At 40.6% G+C, this 21,892-nt stretch overlaps 3 protein-coding genes across 5 annotated transcripts in view; 2 read left to right on the plus strand and 1 right to left on the minus strand.

Annotated features, from left to right (window-relative positions):
• Nucleotides 1-753, minus strand: part of LOC109141702 (sialic acid-binding Ig-like lectin 7) — a 4,467-nt gene extending 3,714 nt beyond the window's left edge. The window contains exon 1 of one of the 2 annotated variants that reach the window (XM_027274257.1): nucleotides 700-753. In XM_027274257.1, the coding sequence (XP_027130058.1) occupies nucleotides 700-702 (3 nt within the window). In that variant the 5' untranslated portion in view covers nucleotides 703-753. The other variant, XM_027274258.1, reaches the window with a different exon arrangement.
• The window catches only part of LOC104927518 (sialic acid-binding Ig-like lectin 12), a 311,739-nt gene that overhangs the window by 147,083 nt on the left and 142,764 nt on the right, over nucleotides 1-21,892 (plus strand). The window lies entirely within an intron of this gene.
• LOC104940148 (myosin-6-like) lies at nucleotides 10,301-21,574 on the plus strand. Its single transcript, XM_027274245.1, has 39 exons — nucleotides 10,301-10,348; nucleotides 10,425-10,471; nucleotides 11,101-11,312; nucleotides 11,436-11,579; nucleotides 11,674-11,830; nucleotides 11,942-11,969; nucleotides 12,062-12,167; nucleotides 12,254-12,346; nucleotides 12,419-12,482; nucleotides 12,566-12,664; nucleotides 12,761-12,864; nucleotides 12,941-13,079; nucleotides 13,179-13,297; nucleotides 13,393-13,542; nucleotides 13,623-13,793; nucleotides 13,895-14,204; nucleotides 14,292-14,362; nucleotides 14,442-14,647; nucleotides 15,307-15,430; nucleotides 15,519-15,655; nucleotides 15,738-15,993; nucleotides 16,078-16,320; nucleotides 16,865-17,041; nucleotides 17,120-17,265; nucleotides 17,357-17,447; nucleotides 17,544-17,933; nucleotides 18,136-18,262; nucleotides 18,437-18,555; nucleotides 18,637-18,833; nucleotides 18,976-19,159; nucleotides 19,242-19,407; nucleotides 19,529-19,653; nucleotides 19,766-20,074; nucleotides 20,171-20,374; nucleotides 20,461-20,757; nucleotides 20,842-20,946; nucleotides 21,037-21,132; nucleotides 21,215-21,349; nucleotides 21,454-21,574. Exons 3-39 carry the CDS (start codon nucleotides 11,109-11,111, stop codon nucleotides 21,472-21,474), a joined length of 5,814 nt encoding a protein of 1,937 aa, XP_027130046.1. The 5' UTR covers nucleotides 10,301-10,348; nucleotides 10,425-10,471; nucleotides 11,101-11,108; the 3' UTR covers nucleotides 21,475-21,574.

Here is a 21,892-nt window from a genome sequence, read left to right on the forward strand (position 1 = left end):
TTTTTTGCCTGTAGGCGGGACCAAAGCGAACGGGGTGGTTGTTCAACAGTGTGTTTGGGCTGTGTGATCTACTGGTTATGGATCGGTCAGACCAATATATAAAAAAAAATTTAAATTAAAAAAATAAAAAATATCGGGACTTATCAGCCCAAATAGCACGTCGGCCTACGGGGCAAATGCACGGTATGCCAGATTATCAGTCCGTGCCTGTCCACCACAACTTTCTCGTTTCCAACCAAGGCTAACTTTCTCATTTCTAGGTCAATCTTCGCCTGCTCTGTTTCCTGTCTCACCCTCTCAACAGACAACACTTTCTCCATCTCAATCTCCATCCTCAGCGCCTGCGGAGACGGATGCAGCCTCTCCCGCATGCAATACAGTACGTTCATTTTTAACAACTTGAACTTTAAATTTGCCTTCACTGTCTCTTTCACCCTTTTATCAACAAACTCAACATCGTAATAGCCCGCAATTTTAACCAACTGATCCTTCGTGTACCCATCCAACAACGCTTCAGATGGCGCGTTTACAAACGCTTCAACAGCTTCATCCATCACAATTTAACGAACACAAGAGAATGCAAGGTGACGAGACTCAGCCAGTGTGCCGACAGGCTGACGGAGCCTTCAAGGTGGACAGGTGGACCGACACTTACCTTCTCTCCAAAAGCACATCTCCACGAGCGCAATCAAAACTCACCATATTAGGCGAACTACCGGTGACCAACAGGGAATCCTACCATGACGTCACCTTCGCAAGAAAACCCAACCTCTCAATTAAGGGCTTTCCCTACGCACAGTCACTTAATTGGGCTCCATACCTGCTTCCGCACAAACAAAGCGTTCCAACCAAAGTGTCCTCAACAGAAACAAACACTAACGCACGTCAAAACAAACAAAAAAATAAACCGACCTACGAGACGGACGAGCCCCCAGTTTGTTACGACCGACTCGTGGACCGCAACAAAAGAGGAGATGTGCCCAACTTAGTTATGAACAAACCAACGTTTATTAAAGTAAATACTTGTATGGAGTGTGGAAATGAGCGTCAGCAGTGTAGGTGAGTGTATGGGTGTGATGGTAAATGTGTTAGTGCAAAATGAACAAGCACAAAACAAAACCAGCGCGCTGGTGTGATGTCAGGATGAGGCAAACGAAAAGAGAGAGGGATGGCGTCTGATGAGGCGAGGTTAAATAAGCCTGACTGGGAGCGCTGGCCAGGTGCTCCCAGTCAACCTAATGACAGGACCTCCAACCTGCAAGAGACAAAACACAACAGCACGCTGCACGCAGGACCCAGAACCCAGGCCTGGGGCCGTCACACAGCCAGAGACAGAAACCAACTTCCTGCCAGTCATTGCAACAAACAGAGTTGTTTTTATTTAGGTACTTCACCCTTCCTGTTCACAACTTCAGAGTGAGGGCTGTCAGGGTGATAATTACTCATAAGTTTTTATCACATGGCTCACTGTAAGCCTGTATGCTGTATCTTCTTTTATACTAAATATCACATTAAGCACAACAGAGACATGCACTAAAAACATATATATATATATATATATTATATATATAGATAATATATACTATATATATATATATAATATATACACTACCGGTCCAAAAAAAGTTTTAGAACACCCTAATTTTTCCAGTTATTTATTGCAATTCAAGTCGTGCAAGCCCAATGAACAGCTTGAAATGGTACAAAGGTAAGTACTGAACAGCCAGAGGTTAAAAAAAAAGGTTTGGTTACCCAAAACTGAAAAATAATGTACATTTCAGAATTATACAGAAAGGCCATTTTCAGGGAAGACAAAGTGGGTTAACAATTTAAAGCTGTTCTGCAGCAATGAATGTTGAATCAGGCTTGAAAGCTGGTGCTACTAATTCCTACACGTGTTCCAACTTTTCTTGATTACTTATAACCCCCTCTGTCTGCATAAAAGCACTGTTGGAACACTGTGGTACCAGACCCTCATGAGCATCAGGTGAACAGTACCGTACTGCAGAAAGTAGTGTGTTGCTACAAAAATGTTGAGAAAAAGGCAATTAACAAAGGACGAGAGACAGACCATCATAGCACTTAAAAATGTAGGTCTTTCCTACAGAGAAATTGCAAAGAAATTCAAGGTGTCAGTGAGTACAGTTTTCTTCACCATCAAAACACACTCACAAACTGGGGGAAACTCTGACAGGAAGCGGTCTGACAGACCCAAAGCCACAACTGAATCAGAGGACAAGTTTCTGAGAGTTAACAGCTTGCGTGATAGGCGGCTCACAGGACAACAGCTTCAAGCACAGCTTAATAGTGGTCGTAGTAAGCAAGTCTCAGTTTCAACTGTGAAGAGAAGACTTCGAGCTGAAGGTTTGACAGGGCGAGTTGCAGCAAGAAAGCCATTGCTAAGACGTCAGAATAAGACAAAGAGGCTCTCCTGGGCCATGAAACACCGCCATTGGACTACTGAAGACTGGAAGAAGGTATTATGGACTGATGAATCAAAATTTAAAATCTTCGGTTCATCACGCAGGAACTTTTGTATGCCATCGAGCAGGCGAGAGGATGGTTCTACAGTGTGACATCAACTGTCAAACATGGAGGAGGAAGTGTGATGGTCTGGAGCTGTTTTGCTGGACTTGTACAGAGTGAGCAGCACCCTGAACCTAAAACGGCTACCACAGCATTGTGCAGCGCCATGCAATACCCTCTGGTATGCGCCTAGTTGGTCAGAGGTTTATCCTACAGCAAGATAATGACCCAAAACACAAGTCCATGCTATGCCAAAACTACCCCAAGAAAAAAGAACAAGATGGTAAGCTTGAAAACATGGAGTGACCAGCACAGTCTCCAGACCTAAACCCCACCGAGCTGGTTTGGGATGAACTGGACAGAAGAGTTAAAGCCAAGCAACCTACAAGGGCCACACATTTATGGGAACTTCTGCAACAGACCTGGGAAGAACTTTCTGAAGAATATTTGATTTCTATTGTAGAAAGAATGCCACGAGTGTGTTCAGCTGTTATATCTGCCAAAAGTGGCTACTTTGATGAGTCAAAAGTTTAGAATACATTTTGGTCTATAAATGGAATTTATTCTAGTTTCTTTTTCAACTCAAATTGCTTATTGTTCTATCCTTTCATTCAGAGTGCAATGACACAATAACAGAATAATCTTTAGTAAAAAACTTGAAAAGTGTGGTTTTTCTAAAACTTTTGACCGGTAGTGGTGTGTGTATATGTATATATGTATGTATGTTGTATATATATATATAATAGTATATATATACTATATATATATATATTATATATATATATATATATAATATAGATATATATATATACTAGATATATTTACTCCACACTTACTCCACATGCTGCTCATGAGCAGCACTGTGTTGCAGTCATGACTCTGACTACTGTAGCTAGAAGAGATTAATATTGTAGATGTGTACGTACTTCAATGGTCAACTATCAATAAACACAGCGGTGTGGTTTTAAATTGGACGTTCATGCAGAGCTGCTGCTCATACAGCTCAGATCTTAGCAGTTGTGTTCGTCAGGCCAAATGTTGGAGAGATCCAGATATTTTAAAGGTCATTTATTACATTAAATCAAGAAATTCATCAGAAATAATATTTGAAAAACAGGAGTTTTGTGAGAATTTTTTTTCACTTCTCATTGATGATAGCGAATAAACAGAAGGGCTGTGTTCCATGTCAAAGAATAAAGAGTTGACTTGTTAACAGAAGCAACCTCCCCTGATCATTTGCTGTTGCACTTTGTTCATGATTTTAGCAGTTTACATGACAACACTTCTTCTCTTCCATTTAACCATCTCTCTGTCGTTTATAAGACGCACACAGATGAAGTTGTTTTTAACACATTCTTGTCACCAAACAACATCAAATATTGTAAAAACAACCTTATTGAAAATGTTAAAATCAAAGACTGACACATTACTTTACGTGTTTTAGCGGTAATTAAAGATTAAACTGTGATGAGGAACAGTGAAAATTTTCCAAATAAATGGTGTCAACATTGACAGAACAAGTTAAACATAAATGTTTCTTTGTAATATGTCAGGAGGAGGAAGAGTTTGAGCAACTGAAAAAAGAGATGATGTCAAAACTTGTTGTCATCCCATCAACAACATCATGTTTGTTGGGTAACTCTTCAAGTCAAAGATTTTAAGTGAGGGTGTCATGTCATGTCAAGTGAGTCATGGACTCACACTTTGACAAAATCAATGTCATTATAAGGATGGTAAGGCCTCATCCTGAGTTTCCATCATGGTTAAGGATCTGAGGCAGAAGGCTGGTTGAATAAACAAATGATAAGACCTGTGTAAAAATGACAGCTGTGTCTCAGCCATCGGATCCTTTAACATCCTCTGGACAAACTGGCTACAGAGTTTTTCATGAAGGATGCAACCTCCAACTCCGTGCAACCTCTACACAGAGCTGGATAAAGAAAGCCCCACACTCTCTCTCCTGTTAAACCCTCACTCATTGAGGACGGGATGGAGAACTTCTCTAATGCTACTGTTCTGCCCTCTGGTGAAAGTTATATTTACTACAATTGATATTTGAACACTAAGGATTTAAAAGAGAAAGAGAACAGTTCCTCTTTCCTCTATGTGTTTGTCTTTAAGTAGGTCTGCTGTGGAGCCTGGTAGCAACACATGGAGGCAGGCAGGCCTGTTGGTGCTGTGATGGCCCTTGGCCATTTTGTGTTTTGCTGGCCTCTCTGTGCTTCTCCCTTCCCAGGTTCTCCCCTGCCTGTCTCCCTCCCACCTTGTTGGGAAGATTCACCCCACCTGTGGCCTCATCTATAAAGGCATGGTCTTTCCAAGATGTCTCTCTCACTCCCTCCTGGATGGCTGGTGTCTCCAGGTACCCCAGCATAGTTTTGTTTGGTTGTGTTCTGTTGGCTCTTTTGTTTTCTCATAATTACACTCATACACCTTGCACATAACACCTCTCACCACACCACTGATTACTGACCTACACTTAAATTCTGTTCTTTAAATAAATGTATGGTTAATTTAACTGGTCACTGCGTTGTTCTCCCTCCTTGGTTGTGCCCTTAAACAAACTGGGCATAACACTGTACAAGTCAGGGTTGCTGCTAGCAGAGCAGGTTTTAAAAGGTCTGCTAGAGAGCTTGGAGCTTGAATACATTCCTGTAAACATACTTAAAACCCTGTGCTGCAGGACCTTCGCGGCAGGGCCATGCAGCCTAACCTGCATGTTCAGAGACATGTTGGTTAGGCCACATGATTGGTGACTTTAAATTGTGTGTGAATCGTTGTCTATTTGCGTTAGCCCCTCCCAGGTTGTCACACTATTGTCCTGTGTGTCCTCAAAAATGGGTCATATATCCAATGTAACTTATGTGGAGCCACAATGTCAGAAAATATAACTTTTATATTTCCATTTATCTGGTGCCTCATGCTGTACAAAATGTAATATTCAGAAGCTTTACTTACGCTACTACGGTATTCAAATATGTTTGTGTCAGTGTGAGGAATGTGCAAAGCTTGTCAAAGCTTTGATGACACAAGAGGTTATTGTGTTATACACCTCCTATGGCTCATTGTAGTTTTCTTTAACCTGGGTATATCTGGGGCAGGAGCAAAGATTGCTTGAATAAAATGTCTCTCTACCACCCCCTGCAGTTGCCCTGCTTGTTTGATGGCATCAAAATCCCCATCCTTCTCTCTCATAGCCAAAAGTTACCCTTCTCTGCTTTATCTGTGGGCCTTTACCTCTTGAGTACTTATGTAGCCAGTTAATATTTCATTGGTGCCCTATGTCAACAAAATATTTACACTGCACTCTAATCTGTTCTATTCTTTAGAAAAAAGCAGAAAATGTGACAGAAAATTACACCTCTTCATAATTTTACATAGAGGCAGATTTATTCTCTCCACCTTGCATTTTCAGATTCCATACACCTCAGTCTGACAAGTTGCTGCTCGCGTCAGCTGCTCCAGTCTGTTTTTGTCTGTAGGAGGACCACAGCAGGAGAGACGTTGTGACAAGTGTAAGACAGCTGAGAATGAAAATCTCAACACAGATTGGTATGTTCCACCCTGGTAACAAAACAATTCCCTCGAGGTTAAAGCAGCACATTAAACATAAGGCATAGAGTTGTGAAAGTTGAGTTATGAGGAGTGCACGGTAAGATGGTGTATAGGTTGTCATATTATCTCAAGTCATACAGGACCACATTATCACCTTGTAAAGAGACTGCACACTTTCCCTGACAGCTATCTTGACCTTTACTTGTTTAAGTAATAAATTCTGGACTTGCAGCACTGAGCTCAGCACCTTGTTATTTACACCACCACTGGGTGTTATAATTCAATGTATCTGCACTGTAGATTAACACTGAAGACATCAAAATGATCAAATAACTCATATGAAATTATGTGTTAAACAAAAAAAGTGTTACCGGTTTTCAATTGACAGCCGTGCTTTGTCAAAAATTAATTACTGGATTTCTTGCGTTCAACTAAGTAAAGAGAAATGACAGTCCATCATTACATGAAGACGTGAAGGTCTATCTTTGTGAGACATAGAGAAGGTGAATGGATCATATCTGCATGTGTGGTTCCCACCATGAAGCATGAAGGATGAGGTGTGATGGTGTGGGGATGCTTTGCTGGGCACACCAAAGCATCCCCTCCACCAAAGCACACCATTAGCCTGTGTAAGGGCCAAGCAGAAATGTGATGGAGTGCTACATTAGACTTGGCCTCCAAAATCACCCAACCTAAACCCAAGTGAGATATTTTGGAATGAGGTGGACTGCAGAGTTAATGAAAAGCAGCCATCAAGTGCTGGAAATATGTGGGAAGTCTTTCAAGATTGTTGGAAAACTAGGTGATTATTATTATTTTATAGTTTTGATGTCTTCAGTGTTAATCTAGAAAGTAATAATAATAATAATGATCAGGTGGTGAGATGATGTGATCTTTTTTCCACTGAAGAAGAAGTCTGGAAACAGGCTACCAGTATGTGGTGGACAGATGTATCAGGTGGCTGACACGAAGAATGACAGACATCCACAACAACAAGACGATGTCAGAGGCCAACTCTTCACATAGCAGCTAAGAATGGCACTGCAATATAGGGAAAGCTATATGTGAAAGTTAATTAGACTACACAAGGTTAGGACCTGAGATGTGGAGCATCAAGTGTTGAAAGGGTCTTGTTATGCAATGCAGAGGTCTTGGAGGAGTAGATGTCATCCCCAACTATGTCTGAGACAAATTATCACATTGTAGACAGCTTAATACTTTGCATGGTGCAGAAATAAATGGTTTGACACTGGTGTTGACTGTAGCCATTTTTGAATTCAAAGAACTCACTTTCCAAAAGATTCCAAATATTAAAAGAAGTTCAAAACATTATGCTGGAGAAGTCCCTTTTACTTTTTTAAAGATTATTGCATGTGTGAAAACCCAAATAAACATCAGAAATAACTCATATTCTCTTGCCCATAATGCTCAAATACTATGTCAGCTTGCCTTCAGTATTTTAATCATATAAGAAAATCAACTACAGAGTGGAAACATCACTTTTCCCCCTTCAATTTAATGACAAACACACACTCTCACAATGGTACATCCACTGCTGGCAGGGACACATGACAGTGCTTTCACTTAAGCTCAGTAGAAGGAATCCCAAAACAATTTCACAGGGTTATCTTTGTCCTCAAGGGTAAATAGAAAGAAACAATGACAGGCCAACAAGGAGTGTGGAGTTACAGCATGAAGTATCAGCAAGTGCCAATATATACGGTGGTGACCTGGCGTTGCCTAACAACAGCTGCAACTGTGATGTTCACACTCAGCTTTCATCATTATTTCATGAAACAAAGTTTTAAATTCAGTTACTAGCAAAATAACAAATGTTCTCTAAATGTCATTTTATTGATTTAGAAGTTGCTTTTTTGCAGATACCGTGCTTGATATATCTATTGAACCTTCATATTTGGTATGCTGGGGGTGTGGATGTGAGACACAGCCAGTAAGTATGAGGGTGTGAGTCTAAGTTTGATATAATGTGGCCTTTGCAATCTGCCTCTGTCTGCTAAAGGCATTTGTAGTGGCTCTATGAATGTCATGTGGTTATATCTGAGCCCAAGGACAATGTGCAATAAACACCTCTCAGTCATTTCAAGACATTGAGAAACCTTTTGACTAACTTTTGTTGGGATCTGCAGTTTGTAAATAGAAGAAAATAGATGCAGAACAGTGACTGTAGGAAGAACATATTACAGAGTGTAGAAATTATATTAGTTAGATTAAAAATAATTAAAATATGACAGGAGAATAAGGTCTGAAGTGATGCAATGCTCTTAGTAATGTTATAGCTGTATAAACCCCAAACAAAGTGATTTCTCTGTATTATGACCATAATAAACTTATCAAATCGATGCCAAAATAACTACAGCATGATGGACAGCTTTCAAAATGTATTTTTCTGAATGGAGTTGATATCGATCAGGGCTATGCTAACTAATTTCATAGTAAAAATCAATAGCTTTGACATACATCTTTTCAACACGTACCAATTGGTATATGTCCAACTTCCTTGCTTACTTGTTGCCAAGCTTTTTTGTACAGTCTTTGTATAAATAGAGCTGTAGTAATAGTGCAGTAACTCCCCTCTTAAGGCACAACTGATATTACATTTTACAAGACAGGACGGGCCGAGGGTAGTTGGCATGCTAATTACAGTAAATATCTCTGAAACACAATACACAGACGTTACAGCTGCAGGGTTGGGAGGGTGACTTTAAAATGTCTTCCAATACAATTATTAATTACCTGTTAAAGAAAGAAACAATATAATGACTTTTGTGTATTTTATAAGACAATCACCATATTGCTGTGATGTCAGATCTTTTAAAGTTGGGAAACTCAGGCTTGATGGATCTTTTTGCCCTAAATGACTTCCACTGCAGTTTTAGGAGTTTTTTTTTTTTTTTTTTTTACAATGGTAAAAATGGTACAATGGTTTGCAGCACAGACGTAAGTTGCAGATAAGCAAATTTCTCAGCTAACCATTGTCTGCACACATTTAAAATCTGGTTACTACTATGAGCCAAATTTGAGGTAATTGTTCCCTTCAAATGCTATAGAACATGTTCTAACTGTTTTCACAGCCTAAGACCTACAAGATCATACAAAAGTGAAACAATAAAGCTATGACCTAGAATATGACTGTGACCACCTGCCATATCCAAGTACCAATTTGAACAACAGACCAGGGCCCCTGCTGCATATAGGAAGGCTCATAACGTTCTATCATAAGTGTTGACTGCAGAAGGACACAAGACAGCTGGGAATGACAGCCTCAGCGTTGCCCTTGATGTGTTAAGGAATGGTGCGACTGGTGCAGACAGCCAACTGTCAAGACCTACAAGGTCATGGTGAAATGCAAAGTGTGAAGTTGTTGAAGTCAAAAGGGCTCGTGTGCCTCTTGAAGAGATCTTCAGGTGGTGCACTCAATAAACACATGATTTAAAGATGTCCTCTGTTAACATGACAGTTAATACAAGCAGTGACCCGTTGTCATTAAAAGGTGTACATGAGGGAGGTGATAAGTGTCCGTATGACCTAAATGTATTCATTCACAGGATGAGTGCTGAAACCTTTGAAAGCAGGCAGCTGCAAACCTGATATTTTATTATAGACAGAGGAGGGTTAGCTGAGGTCCACTGGGAGACAAACAAGGACCAGGAGGATCCAAGTCAGAAATTCACAAGTTTATCTTTGTCCTCCAGGATAATAGAAGAATATATCTGTAGACACTCAGACACTGCCTATTGTAGTAATGACAGACCTGCCAGTTAGTGGATATGCAGTGGTCCAATATAGGAACATTTTTAAGTTTATTTCTATATAAAAACACATTTTTCCCCTTGAGGACCAAATTAAAATATCTATAATATGTCGGAAAGTGGTTTAATACAATAATTCTGATTAATATATGAAACCACATCAGATATCTTCATACATCAATATTTTCTTTTATTTTTTATTCTTTTTATATAATTTTTATAATTAATTGGCTTTTTGGTCACATGAAGGACAAATCTAAATTAGATGCTGATCCAAGACCAGCTCATAGGTTTAAAGTCACTGACCAATGGTTACATAAGAGCTATTGTTGTCCACTCCTTCATCTCCAAATACAGATCTCTCTCTTTTTTGATTAGTGTTCTTTGATTTCTTGCTCTTCCCTTATATGGTGGCTGGGTGTCAAAGATCTGCCTCCTGGATGTATATAAAGAGGGATTCAGAAAGAGGAGTGAATACGGGAACACACCACCTGCAGGTAGAAATACATTTATTTTACACACGATCTGACATCATTTTGAAAATACAGCATTACATTTTTAATTTCTTTGTAGATACCCATCTCAGCAAATTTATCAAGGGGGAGAGGAAGAAGAAACAGGTAAATAGCTAATGCTTTTTCTTTACATAAAATTAAATAGACATTTAACATTAACATAACATTAGGCTACTTTGCATGCTGGTAGTTTATGAATCATCTGTAAATTAATAAACTAAATAAAGAATGCTAATATACTTGTCTTGCAACTATGATAACTCCTGTGATATTCTATAATTTTTATCTATGCATGTGGTAAATGGACTGTACTTAGTGCCGTCCTAGTCTAGCAACTCATGGCACTTTTAGACAACACATCATATTCACCCATTCATAAACTGATGGCAGAGGCCGCCAAGCAAGATGCCAACTGCTCATAAGAAAGAGGCTAATCACACTTACACACACTCACACACCGGTGGCACAGCCTTCGGGAGCAATTTTGGTTTCAATATCTTGCTCAAGGACACTTGGGACATGCAGACTGGAGAAGCCGAATCATCTGATTAGTGGATGACCCACTCTACCTCTTAAGACACAGCTGCCCAAATCATACATTAGCATCCTTATACAGTATCAGTATACAAATCAATAATATCATAAAGTCACAACAAATTACCTTTTGAGTTATACAAATTTTACTCTAGAGAACATATATCAGAATGTTTTCAATCGATGTTCTTGGTTTACAGCTTTCAAGATGTCGGGTGATGCCCTCATGGCAGAGTTTGGACCTGCCGCGACCTTTCTGAGAAAGTCAGATAAGGAGCGTCTGGAGGCCCAGACTCGTACCTTTGACATAAAGAGGGAGTGTTTTGTGCCAGACCCTGAGGTGGAGTATGTTAAAGCCACAGTCAAAACCAGAGAAGGCGACAAAGCCACCGTTGAAACTGAGTTTGGAAAAGTAAGTATGTTAGATATTAGTACTGACAAATGGTGGTGGGAAGGTGGTTATGACACAGCAGTCAGCAGTTGATGACTTTTAGAACAATTTAAATTGATATATCTCTGTGGTGAATCATTTCAGACTGTGACCCATAAGGAGGCTGATATCCACCCTCAGAACCCGCCAAAGTTTGATAAAATTGAGGACATGGCGATGTTCACCTTCCTCCATGAACCTGCTGTGCTGTTTAACCTCAAAGAGCGTTACGCAGCATGGATGATCTATGTGAGTAATCACCTCACATACCTACTGATCTTTCCACTGTGTGAAACCTCCAGTCCAATAAAAATAGACTTATGTCAAGTATGTTTGTCCACAGACCTACTCAGGACTGTTCTGTGTGACTGTCAACCCCTACAAGTGGCTGCCAGTGTACGATCAGGCAGTGGTCAATGCCTACAGGGGCAAGAAGAGGAGTGAAGCTCCTCCTCACATCTACTCCATTTCTGACAATGCCTACCAGTACATGCTGGCAGGTATGTTCAGTTCTTTGTACACGTCATCTTTAACACAGCACTTTGTAATCTCTGACACTGTCCAAACATCGAAAAATGTCCTAACACTGAACATTGTCTTAAATCTTACAGACAGAGAAAACCAGTCTGTTCTTATCACGTAAGTAATTCATAAAGTCATATCTGAATCCAATTTGAGGTGCAGTTTGTCTTCATGGCGTGTTCAGTTCACATGTTTGTTTTCCTTCGCAGTGGAGAATCTGGTGCAGGAAAGACTGTGAACACCAAGAGAGTCATCCAGTACTTTGCCAGCATTGCAGCTGTTTCTGGAAAGAAGGATGCTGCTCAGGAGAAAAAGGTTTCGTTATGAGTATATTATCACATTTATAATAAATTAGATTTTTACTTTTGTGGCCTAAATTGTGGCAACCATTAAACCTGCAGGGCACCCTGGAAGATCAAATCATCCAGGCCAATCCTGCTCTGGAGGCATTTGGAAATGCCAAGACTATCCGAAATGACAACTCCTCCAGATTTGTAAGTCTGACTTCATGTGCAGATATGACTGTGTTATGTTGACAACATTTAAATGACATTTTCTCATTATAGGGTAAATTCATTCGAATCCATTTTGGAGTCAGTGGGAAATTGTCTTCAGCTGATATTGAAACCTGTAAGTGCAAACAACATTATTTAGTAAAAGAGTTCTCATAGGTTGGAATTGTACCTTAATACCAATATGTTATATGTTGTCAGATCTGCTGGAGAAATCTCGTGTCACCTATCAGCTTAAGGCTGAGAGAGACTACCACATCTTCTACCAGATTCTGTCTCAACAGAAACCAGAACTTCTGGGTGAGTGCTGGATGAAACATGAAACAACACAACAAATACATTCCACCCTAAAGAAATGTCACATACACACAGACTAAACCTTTTTTTCTTTGACAGAAATGCTGCTAATCACCAACAACCCCTACGACTATGCCTATATCTCCCAAGGAGAGACAACCGTAGCCTCCATCAATGATTCTGAAGAACTGATGGCCACTGATGTATGTGAAATTGACTACTTGTTAAAAACTCTACACAAACTTCACAACTAACTCAAATGTAATTCTGATGTTTAAGGAAGCTTTTGATGTCCTGGGCTTCACCCAAGAGGAGAAGAATGGCATTTACAAGCTGACTGGTGCCATTATGCATTATGGAAACATGAAGTTCAAACAGAAGCAGAGGGAAGAGCAAGCAGAGCCTGACGGCACAGAGGGTAAAGTATCATTAGGACAACAAAGAGCAACTACCACCAATTACAAACAAACAAAGTGATGTAGTAAATGCTTCTACCATACACAAAATCAATTTGCAGATGTGGACAAAACTGCATATCTGATGGGCCTGAACTCTGCTGACCTCATCAAGGGCCTGTGTCACCCAAGAGTGAAAGTAGGCAACGAGTGGGTCACCAAAGGGCAGAATGTGCAGCAAGTAAGTCATAAATTGTACCACTGCATTGAAATCCATAGGAGATTTGAAGAATAAAGTGAGTTAAAATCTGAAAGTAATTTTATGTGATTATCCAGGTGTACTACTCAATTGGTGCGCTGGCCAAGTCAATTTACGAGAAAATGTTCTTGTGGATGGTGGTGAGAATCAACCAATCTCTGGATACCAAGCAACCTAGACAGCACTTCATTGGTGTGCTGGACATTGCTGGATTTGAGATCTTTGATGTGAGTATTAAAAAGGTTTTATGGACCTGTGCCTATAAAATATACTTTCTCTAACTCCTCTCTTTGGATACTCTTCCTAGTTCAACACCTTTGAGCAACTGTGCATCAACTATACTAATGAGAAGCTGCAGCAGTTCTTCAACCACCACATGTTTGTGCTGGAACAAGAAGAGTACAAGAAAGAGGGCATCATTTGGGAATTCATTGACTTTGGCATGGACTTGGCAGCCTGCATTGAACTCATTGAGAAGGTTAGTGCAGAGTATAATTTGATTTCAGAATTAATGTAACAAATGTAAGCTTTTTGTGACAGATTTACATTCAATTAATTCAACTAATTTCCTTCCTTCAGCCCATGGGCATCATGTCCATCCTTGAAGAGGAGTGCATGTTCCCCAAAGCCAGCGATGCAACATTTAAAGCCAAACTATATGACAACCATCTGGGTAAAAGTCCCAACTTCCAAAAGCCAAGGGTTGTTAAGGGGAGACCAGAGGCTCATTTCTCCCTGGTTCACTATGCTGGTACTGTTGATTACAACATTGGCAACTGGCTTGTGAAGAACAAGGACCCACTGAATGAGACTGTGGTGGGGCTGTATCAGAAGTCCAACCTGAAGTTACTCTCCGTCCTGTTTGCTGGGTATGCTGGCGCAGATTCAGGTAAGGGATCTTTGACTACACTGATTATTCATCCTCATATTATCCTGGATAGCAGTAACAACTTATACATCAACAACTTCCACACAGCCCAGGAAAAGGGAGGAAAGGGAGGAAAGAAGAAAGGTTCTTCCTTCCAGACTGTGTCTGCACTGCACAGGGTAAAATATGTCTGTATTTTGGTGTATGTCCTAAGTTTGGTATATGGAACCTCTTCATATTTTCTGTCTCCATTTACAGGAGAACTTGAACAAACTGATGACCAACCTCAGGTCTACTCACCCCCACTTTGTACGCTGCATCATCCCCAATGAGACTAAGACTCCCGGTGCAATGGAGAATCCTCTAGTCATGCACCAGTTGCGCTGTAATGGTGTGCTGGAGGGCATCAGGATCTGCAGAAAAGGATTCCCCAACAGGATCCAGTATGGAGACTTCAAACAAAGGCAAGAAAGCAATGTTTACTTTATTTTATTTTATTATTATTATTTTTTACAAATTGTGTGATGCACTTGGACTCAGTGGTCTGCTGTGCCTAATATGTGCACATCAAGTTAGGCTGTAGAGACTTCATTGGCCAGTCTTTATGCAGGTTCTACTTTACCCAAAACTCTCCAGTCTTCCCTAGTCCAATCTTCCAAAAGGACAGAGAGTTCCAGCAAGAAAACATCCCTTGCTGTTTTGGACATCAAAACCATGTCTGACCAGATTGGACTCTGTGATAATATCTGGAAACTTGAGCTGTCTCTTTAATCCAATGTACAGCTTCCAGTATCTGGCACTGGCAAAAGCCCATTTGATTTGTGTGGTTCTAGTGGTACTTCCCTTCCTTAACAAAGCCGATTTCCTTCCTTGTTGGGTAAATCTGCTATTGCCCTCTGCACGCCTCTGTGACACCAATATTAGCGTCCCCGCCCTAGTGCCTTTGACTTAAGATATCCTCCAGGGATCATTTTCTTTGAGAATGGTTTGCCAGATCCCAACAGAAAAGGTTGGATGGGCTATAAGATGTTGTAAACCTACGAGGTCAGGAACTTGATCCGGGGTGTCAGCTCTTGCAAATTCATTCAATAATTGTTATGATGTTATTATTTTATCATTTCAGATACCGTATCCTGAACCCTAATGCTATCCCTGAGGGACAGTTCATTGACAATAAAAAAGCAGCAGAAAAACTTTTGGGCTCTTTGGATATTGACCATGAGCAATATAAACTGGGACACACAAAGGTTCGTTCTGTCTGTACAACACTTACAAAGAGATAAATACAAAAAGATTTCTGGGGAGAGGTCATGACAAAATTTCTGTCAATTTCAGGTGTTTTTCAAAGCTGGTCTGCTGGGTGTTCTTGAGGAGATGAGAGATGATCGCCTTGCTCTTATCATCACTGGAATTCAAGCAAGATCCAGAGGAATACTTGCCAGGCTTGAATTCCAGAAAATTGTTGAGCGCAGGTAGGTGCATTACTTTTATCATTTACTGTAGAAAAGACAACATACTGAAAAATGGATTCAAGCGTACTGATTTTATCCACAGAGATGCCTTACTGGTGATCCAGTGGAATGTACGTGCCTTCATGGGTGTCAAGAATTGGCCCTGGATGAAGATGTACTTCAAGATCAAGCCTCTGCTGAAATCAGCTGAGACTGAGAAGGAGATGGCAAACATGAAAGAGGAGTTTACAAAGCTGAAAGAGGCTTATGCTAAATCTGAAGCACGGAAGAAAGAGCTGGAGGAAAAAATGGTCACCCTTCTCCAAGAAAAGAATGACCTACAGCTCCAAGTCCAATCTGTAAGATCAGTCATTTAATTGACCTACAATTTACAGCAATATCCTTATGATGAAAACACAATTTGTTAAATCTACTACATGCAGGAACAAGACAATCTTACAGATGCTGAAGAGCGCTGTGAGGGTCTCATCAAGAGTAAGATCCAGCTTGAGGCCAAAGCCAAAGAGCTGACAGAGAGGCTGGAAGATGAAGAGGAGATGAATGCAGAGCTGACTGCCAAGAAGAGGAAGCTGGAGGACGAGTGTTCAGAGCTCAAGAAGGACATTGATGATCTGGAGCTGACTCTGGCTAAAGTGGAAAAGGAAAAGCATGCCACTGAGAACAAGGTAATGAAAACAACAATAATCCATATCCATATGTTTATCTTGGCATTAGATCAGATTGTGTAATGTAAAAGAGGTTGTTCTTTTTGCCAAAGTCATTGAGATCACATGTAGTTCTCCACATGTAGGACCGTTTTTGAAGATTTTAACATGTTGTTTAGATTTTTTCATCCTACAACTGTTTTAATACACTCCCGCTGATCTGATAAATTCACTCTACAGACAACTGTTTTCAGCAAAAGCCAGTTGTTTACGGTGAAGTTAGCTACTAACTGGTAAAACTGACAATGGATATTGGGCTTACATTGGACAGGTGGCCAGAAACACAGATTAAAATGAGTGTTAATGCTGCTCTGCTCAAATGTCTGCAACTGTATGCCAACAAGTTTTCTATATCAACTTGAAAAGCAAAAAATATGTGAACATGGTGTTCACAGCTGAGAACAAGTGGCCAAAAAATCAGTTATTGCATGTTTAAAGGTTACTGTATTCATGAAGAATATTTCTAAATACCTGACTTAACACCAACTGTGATCTGTTTTCTAAGGTTAAAAACCTGACTGAGGAGATGGCATCCTTGGATGAAATTATTGCTAAGCTGACCAAAGAGAAGAAAGCTCTTCAGGAGGCTCATCAGCAAACGCTGGATGACCTGCAGAGTGAGGAGGACAAAGTCAACACTCTGACCAAGGCCAAAGTCAAACTGGAGCAGCAAGTTGATGATGTGAGTACATTGTTATATTTGCAACTAAATCTCACATTCTGGAGACACAATTTATACATTAAATGTTTTGCCTGTTAGCTTGAAGGATCATTGGAGCAAGAGAAGAAAGTGAGGATGGATCTGGAAAGAGCTAAGAGAAAATTAGAAGGGGACTTGAAGTTAACCCAAGAAAATGTGATGGACCTGGAGAACGATAAACAGCAGCTGGAGGAAAAACTTAAAAAGTAAAACCAACCTTTTACAATAATAGACATGATCACCATTATACTACAACAGCTGATTACTAACGTGAACCATTCTGTCTTTGAAATGTAGGAAAGACTTTGAAATCAGCCAGCAGCTAGGTAAGATTGAGGATGAACAGGCTATGGGTGCTCAACTCCAGAAGAAACTGAAGGAGTTACAGGTAAAGGCACAAACAGCTTTCATTTGTTGCATTATTTTGTCTTCATTGTGGGAATTCCTACTGAAAATTTATAATAATTTAACAAATTTCATCAAGGCTCGTATTGAAGAGCTGGAGGAAGAACTGGAGGCAGAGCGAGCTGCCCGAGCCAAGGTGGAGAAACAACGGGCTGACTTGGCCAGAGAGCTTGAGGAAATCAGTGAGAGGCTGGAGGAGGCCGGAGGAGCCACTGCTGCCCAGATCGAGATGAACAAGAAGAGAGAGGCTGAGTTTCAGAAGATGCGCAGAGACCTTGAAGAGGCCACTCTGCAGCATGAAGCCACTGCTGCTACTCTGAGAAAGAAGAACGCAGACAGTGTGGCTGATCTGGGAGAGCAGATTGACAACCTGCAAAGAGTCAAACAGAAGCTGGAAAAAGAAAAGAGCGAGCTCAGACTGGAGCTGGATGATGTGGTCTCCAACATGGAGAATATAGTCAAAGTAAAAGTGAGTACAAACAAAACCATGAACCCATTTTTTAAGGAATCGTTTCCCATATGTCTACTAGATTTGAGCTTTGAACAGAGAATTATTAGTGTATTTCTTGAAATGTCATATTATGTCTTTAATAAACAATGATATACAAATAATAATGCACTGGTTGCATACATTCTGTGACTTACATATTAATATAAACCATTTAATTCAGGCCAACCAGGAAAAATTGTGCCGTACACTGGAGGATCAAATGACTGAATACAAGACGAAAGCAGAAGAAGGCCAGCGTTCCATCAATGATTTCACGATGCAAAAAGCAAAGCTTCAAACTGAAAATGGTAATACTGTTACCGATGCTGTACTGTGCATGCAGGTGTTAACAATGACATTATGTTTAGAAAATAAAGAAAGGAGCCAACACATTTCTTTTCCATTTCTAATATTATAGGCTGCAAACTGAAATGTAACTCAACACCACCTGCAGCTTGATATGATGAACATTTGTTTTACAGGTGAGCTTGCCAGGCGGCTGGAGGAGAAGGACTCCTTGGTCTCTCAGCTGACCAGAGGGAAGCAGTCCTTCACTCAGCAGGTTGAAGACCTCAAGAGACAACTAGAAGAAGAAGTCAAGGTATCTCAAACTAGAGTGAATGCAGTAGACATAAATCAATTTGACAGGAAGATGATTACTGTTTATATTATTATATTACAGGCCAAGAATGCACTTGCCCATGCAGTGCAGTCTGCACGCCATGACTGTGACTTGTTGAGGGAACAGTTTGAGGAGGAGCAGGAGGCCAAAGCTGAGCTCCAACGCAGCATGTCCAAGGCCAACTCTGAGGTGGCTCAGTGGAGAACCAAGTATGAAACTGATGCCATCCAAAGGACTGAGGAGCTGGAAGAAGCAAAGTAAGGATTCAGTAAATATAAAAATAGTAAATTGCTTCCTCTCTTTAAACTTTCAAGTATTTAGACAAGTTATGTAAATCACCACTGAACCATCCATTGAATCTGTGAAGTAATAATTTGATCCTTTCATTTTTGCTATTAGGAAAAAGCTGACTCAACGCTTACAGGATGCAGAAGAAGCTGTGGAAGCTGCTAATGCTAAATGTTCCTCCCTGGAGAAAACCAAACACAGGCTTCAGGGGGAGATTGAAGATCTGATGGTGGATGTGGAGAGATCGAACGCTGCTGCTGCAGCTCTGGACAAGAAACAAAGAAACTTTGACAAGGTAAAATGAAAAAGAAATAAATGTTTGAAATGAGGGAAAGTATGAATGCAATGTACTCTAACAATGACTATCATTGAACTAGGTCCTTGCTGAGTGGAAGCAGAAGTATGAAGAGTCCCAGAGTGAGCTAGAAAGTTCCCAGAAAGAGGCTCGTTCTCTCAGCACTGAGCTTTTCAAACTAAAGAACTCTTATGAAGAATCTCTCGATCATCTGGAGACCATGAAACGAGAAAACAAGAATCTCCAAGGTAGGAAGATATAATAAAACATGATTTATCTTAAAATTAAAACTGATACTGCTAACATATGTACAATGAATACAACCTTGAGGTTGGTGAAACATTAAATAATTGGATGTGCACAAAATAGAGGAAATTTCTGACCTGACTGAGCAACTTGGTGAGGGAGGAAAGAGCATTCATGAGCTGGAGAAGATCCGTAAGCAGCTGGAGCAGGAGAAGGCTGAGATACAATCTGCTCTGGAGGAAGCTGAGGTGAACAAATGTTAAATGTCATCTAATGTATTTGCCATTGTTTCATTGATCAGTATGTTGAAAGTACCTTTCCGATGCTTTGAAAGATATACAGTGATTTTTTTCCCCACAGGGTTCTCTTGAGCATGAGGAGAGTAAGATCCTCCGAGCCCAACTTGAGTTCAACCAGGTGAAGGCTGATATCGAGCGTAAGCTGGCAGAGAAGGACGAGGAGGTGGAGCAGGCCAAGCGTAACCATCAGAGAGTGGTGGACACTCTGCAGAGCTCCCTGGAGGCTGAGACTCGAAGCAGAAATGAGGCTCTCAGGGTGAAGAAGAAGATGGAGGGAGATCTCAATGAGATGGAGATCCAGCTGAGCCAGGCCAACAGGCAGGCAGCAGAGGCTCAGAAGCAGCTCAAGGGAGTTCATGCTCATCTGAAGGTACCTTATCATCGATGAAAGGATATTCATTCATTGTTTTCTTCTTTTTATCATGGAAATTATTATTAATTATTGGAACAAAATCCTTTTAAACAGGACTCACAGATGCAGCTGGATGATACTCTACGTGCCAATGATGATCTGAAGGAGAACATTGCCATTGTGGAGAGACGTAACAACTTGCTGCAGTCTGAACTTGATGAGCTGAGGTCTGTGGTAGAGCAGACCGAGAGAAGTCGCAAACTGGCAGAGCAGGAACTGCTGGATGTCAGTGAGAGAGTTCAGCTGCTGCACTCTCAGGTATGTCCAAATCTGTAATCACTATAAACTATAATAATATTTATTCATGTCTTTACAACTGTTTACTGTAAATCAATTCTGTGCAGAACACCAGTCTGCTGAACCAGAAGAAGAAGCTGGAGGGAGACTCGGCCCACCTTCAGAATGAGGTGGAGGAGGCAGTGCAAGAGTGCAGAAATGCTGAGGAGAAGGCGAAAAAGGCCATTACAGATGCTGCCATGATGGCAGAGGAGCTGAAGAAGGAGCAGGACACCAGCGCTCACCTGGAGCGCATGAAGAAAAACATGGAACAAACCATCAAAGACCTGCAGCACCGTCTGGATGAAGCTGAGCAAATAGCCATGAAAGGTGGCAAGAAGCAGGTCCAGAAACTGGAGGCCAGGGTGAGTATTTCTAGCATCCACGTGTTGCCTTAAAGTTCAGCTGCACAATACACAAAAGCTGCATTAATAACTGTTCTTTTCAAGGTGAGAGATTTGGAAAATGAGGTGGATATGGAGCAAAAGAGAAGCAGTGACTCAGTAAAAGGTGTTCGCAAGTATGAGAGGCGCATCAAAGAGCTCACCTACCAGGTATACACTACAGACACAATGACTCCATAATAAACATTCACCAAATGTTAAAGGTTATGCTTAAAGAAGAAACATGTACCAATTTAACAGACGGAGGAGGATAAAAAGAATTTGAGTCGTCTGCAGGACCTGGTGGATAAGCTGCAAATGAAAGTCAAATCCTACAAGCGAGCTTCAGAAGAGGCTGTAAGTAAAAATACGAAAACAAGAGAAAACAACAGTCAGAATAATCTTCCATTCTCTAATGATTGTTTTTTTTTTTTTTAAGGAGGAACAGTCCAATACAAATCTGGGCAAGTTGCGCAAGTTACAGCATGAGCTCGAGGAAGCAGAGGAGAGGGCTGACATTGCAGAGTCTCAGGTCAACAAGCTGAGGGCAAAGAGCCGTGACACAGGTGCTAAGGTCAGTAATCACAAATTTTGAGTCTTGGAATCATGCAACGCACAGTTGAGTAACTTTGTTTGTCAGGAATAAAAAATTCTGCTTACATTTTTTTCTTTGTACAGAAATCACACGATGAAGAGTGAAGCCTTTCACAGGATCCTCAACGACACGGTTTAATTGTAGTATTTTAGTTTCTTTATTCTCCATGCAACATGAGTGGAATAAAGAATGTTTTGAACGCACTTCTTTGTTCATGTTTCCTGTATTTGAAAGACTGAAAGAAATGACTAGGAAATGAGTCATCACACTACAAAGCAGAAAATGAAAAGTAAGAGAGGCCTGTTTTGTGAGGTAGTCATAAAAATGTATGCAGCACTTCCTGACAACAGCATCCAAACCACAAAATGAAAAGTGAGTTGCTTTTCATGTTTCGACATGAGAAGAGTGGAAGAGTTCAAACTTTTGCTCCATGTTTTGGTAAGACAATATTCTGTACTGGGCTGGTAGCTTGAAACTGCGAACTGAGAATGAGCCTCAACAAAACTGGAGTAAGCTCAAAAC

The sequence above is a fragment of the Larimichthys crocea genome, chromosome XXIII, assembly GCF_000972845.2.
Source record: "Larimichthys crocea isolate SSNF chromosome XXIII, L_crocea_2.0, whole genome shotgun sequence".
NCBI classification, from domain to species: domain Eukaryota; kingdom Metazoa; phylum Chordata; class Actinopteri; family Sciaenidae; genus Larimichthys; species Larimichthys crocea.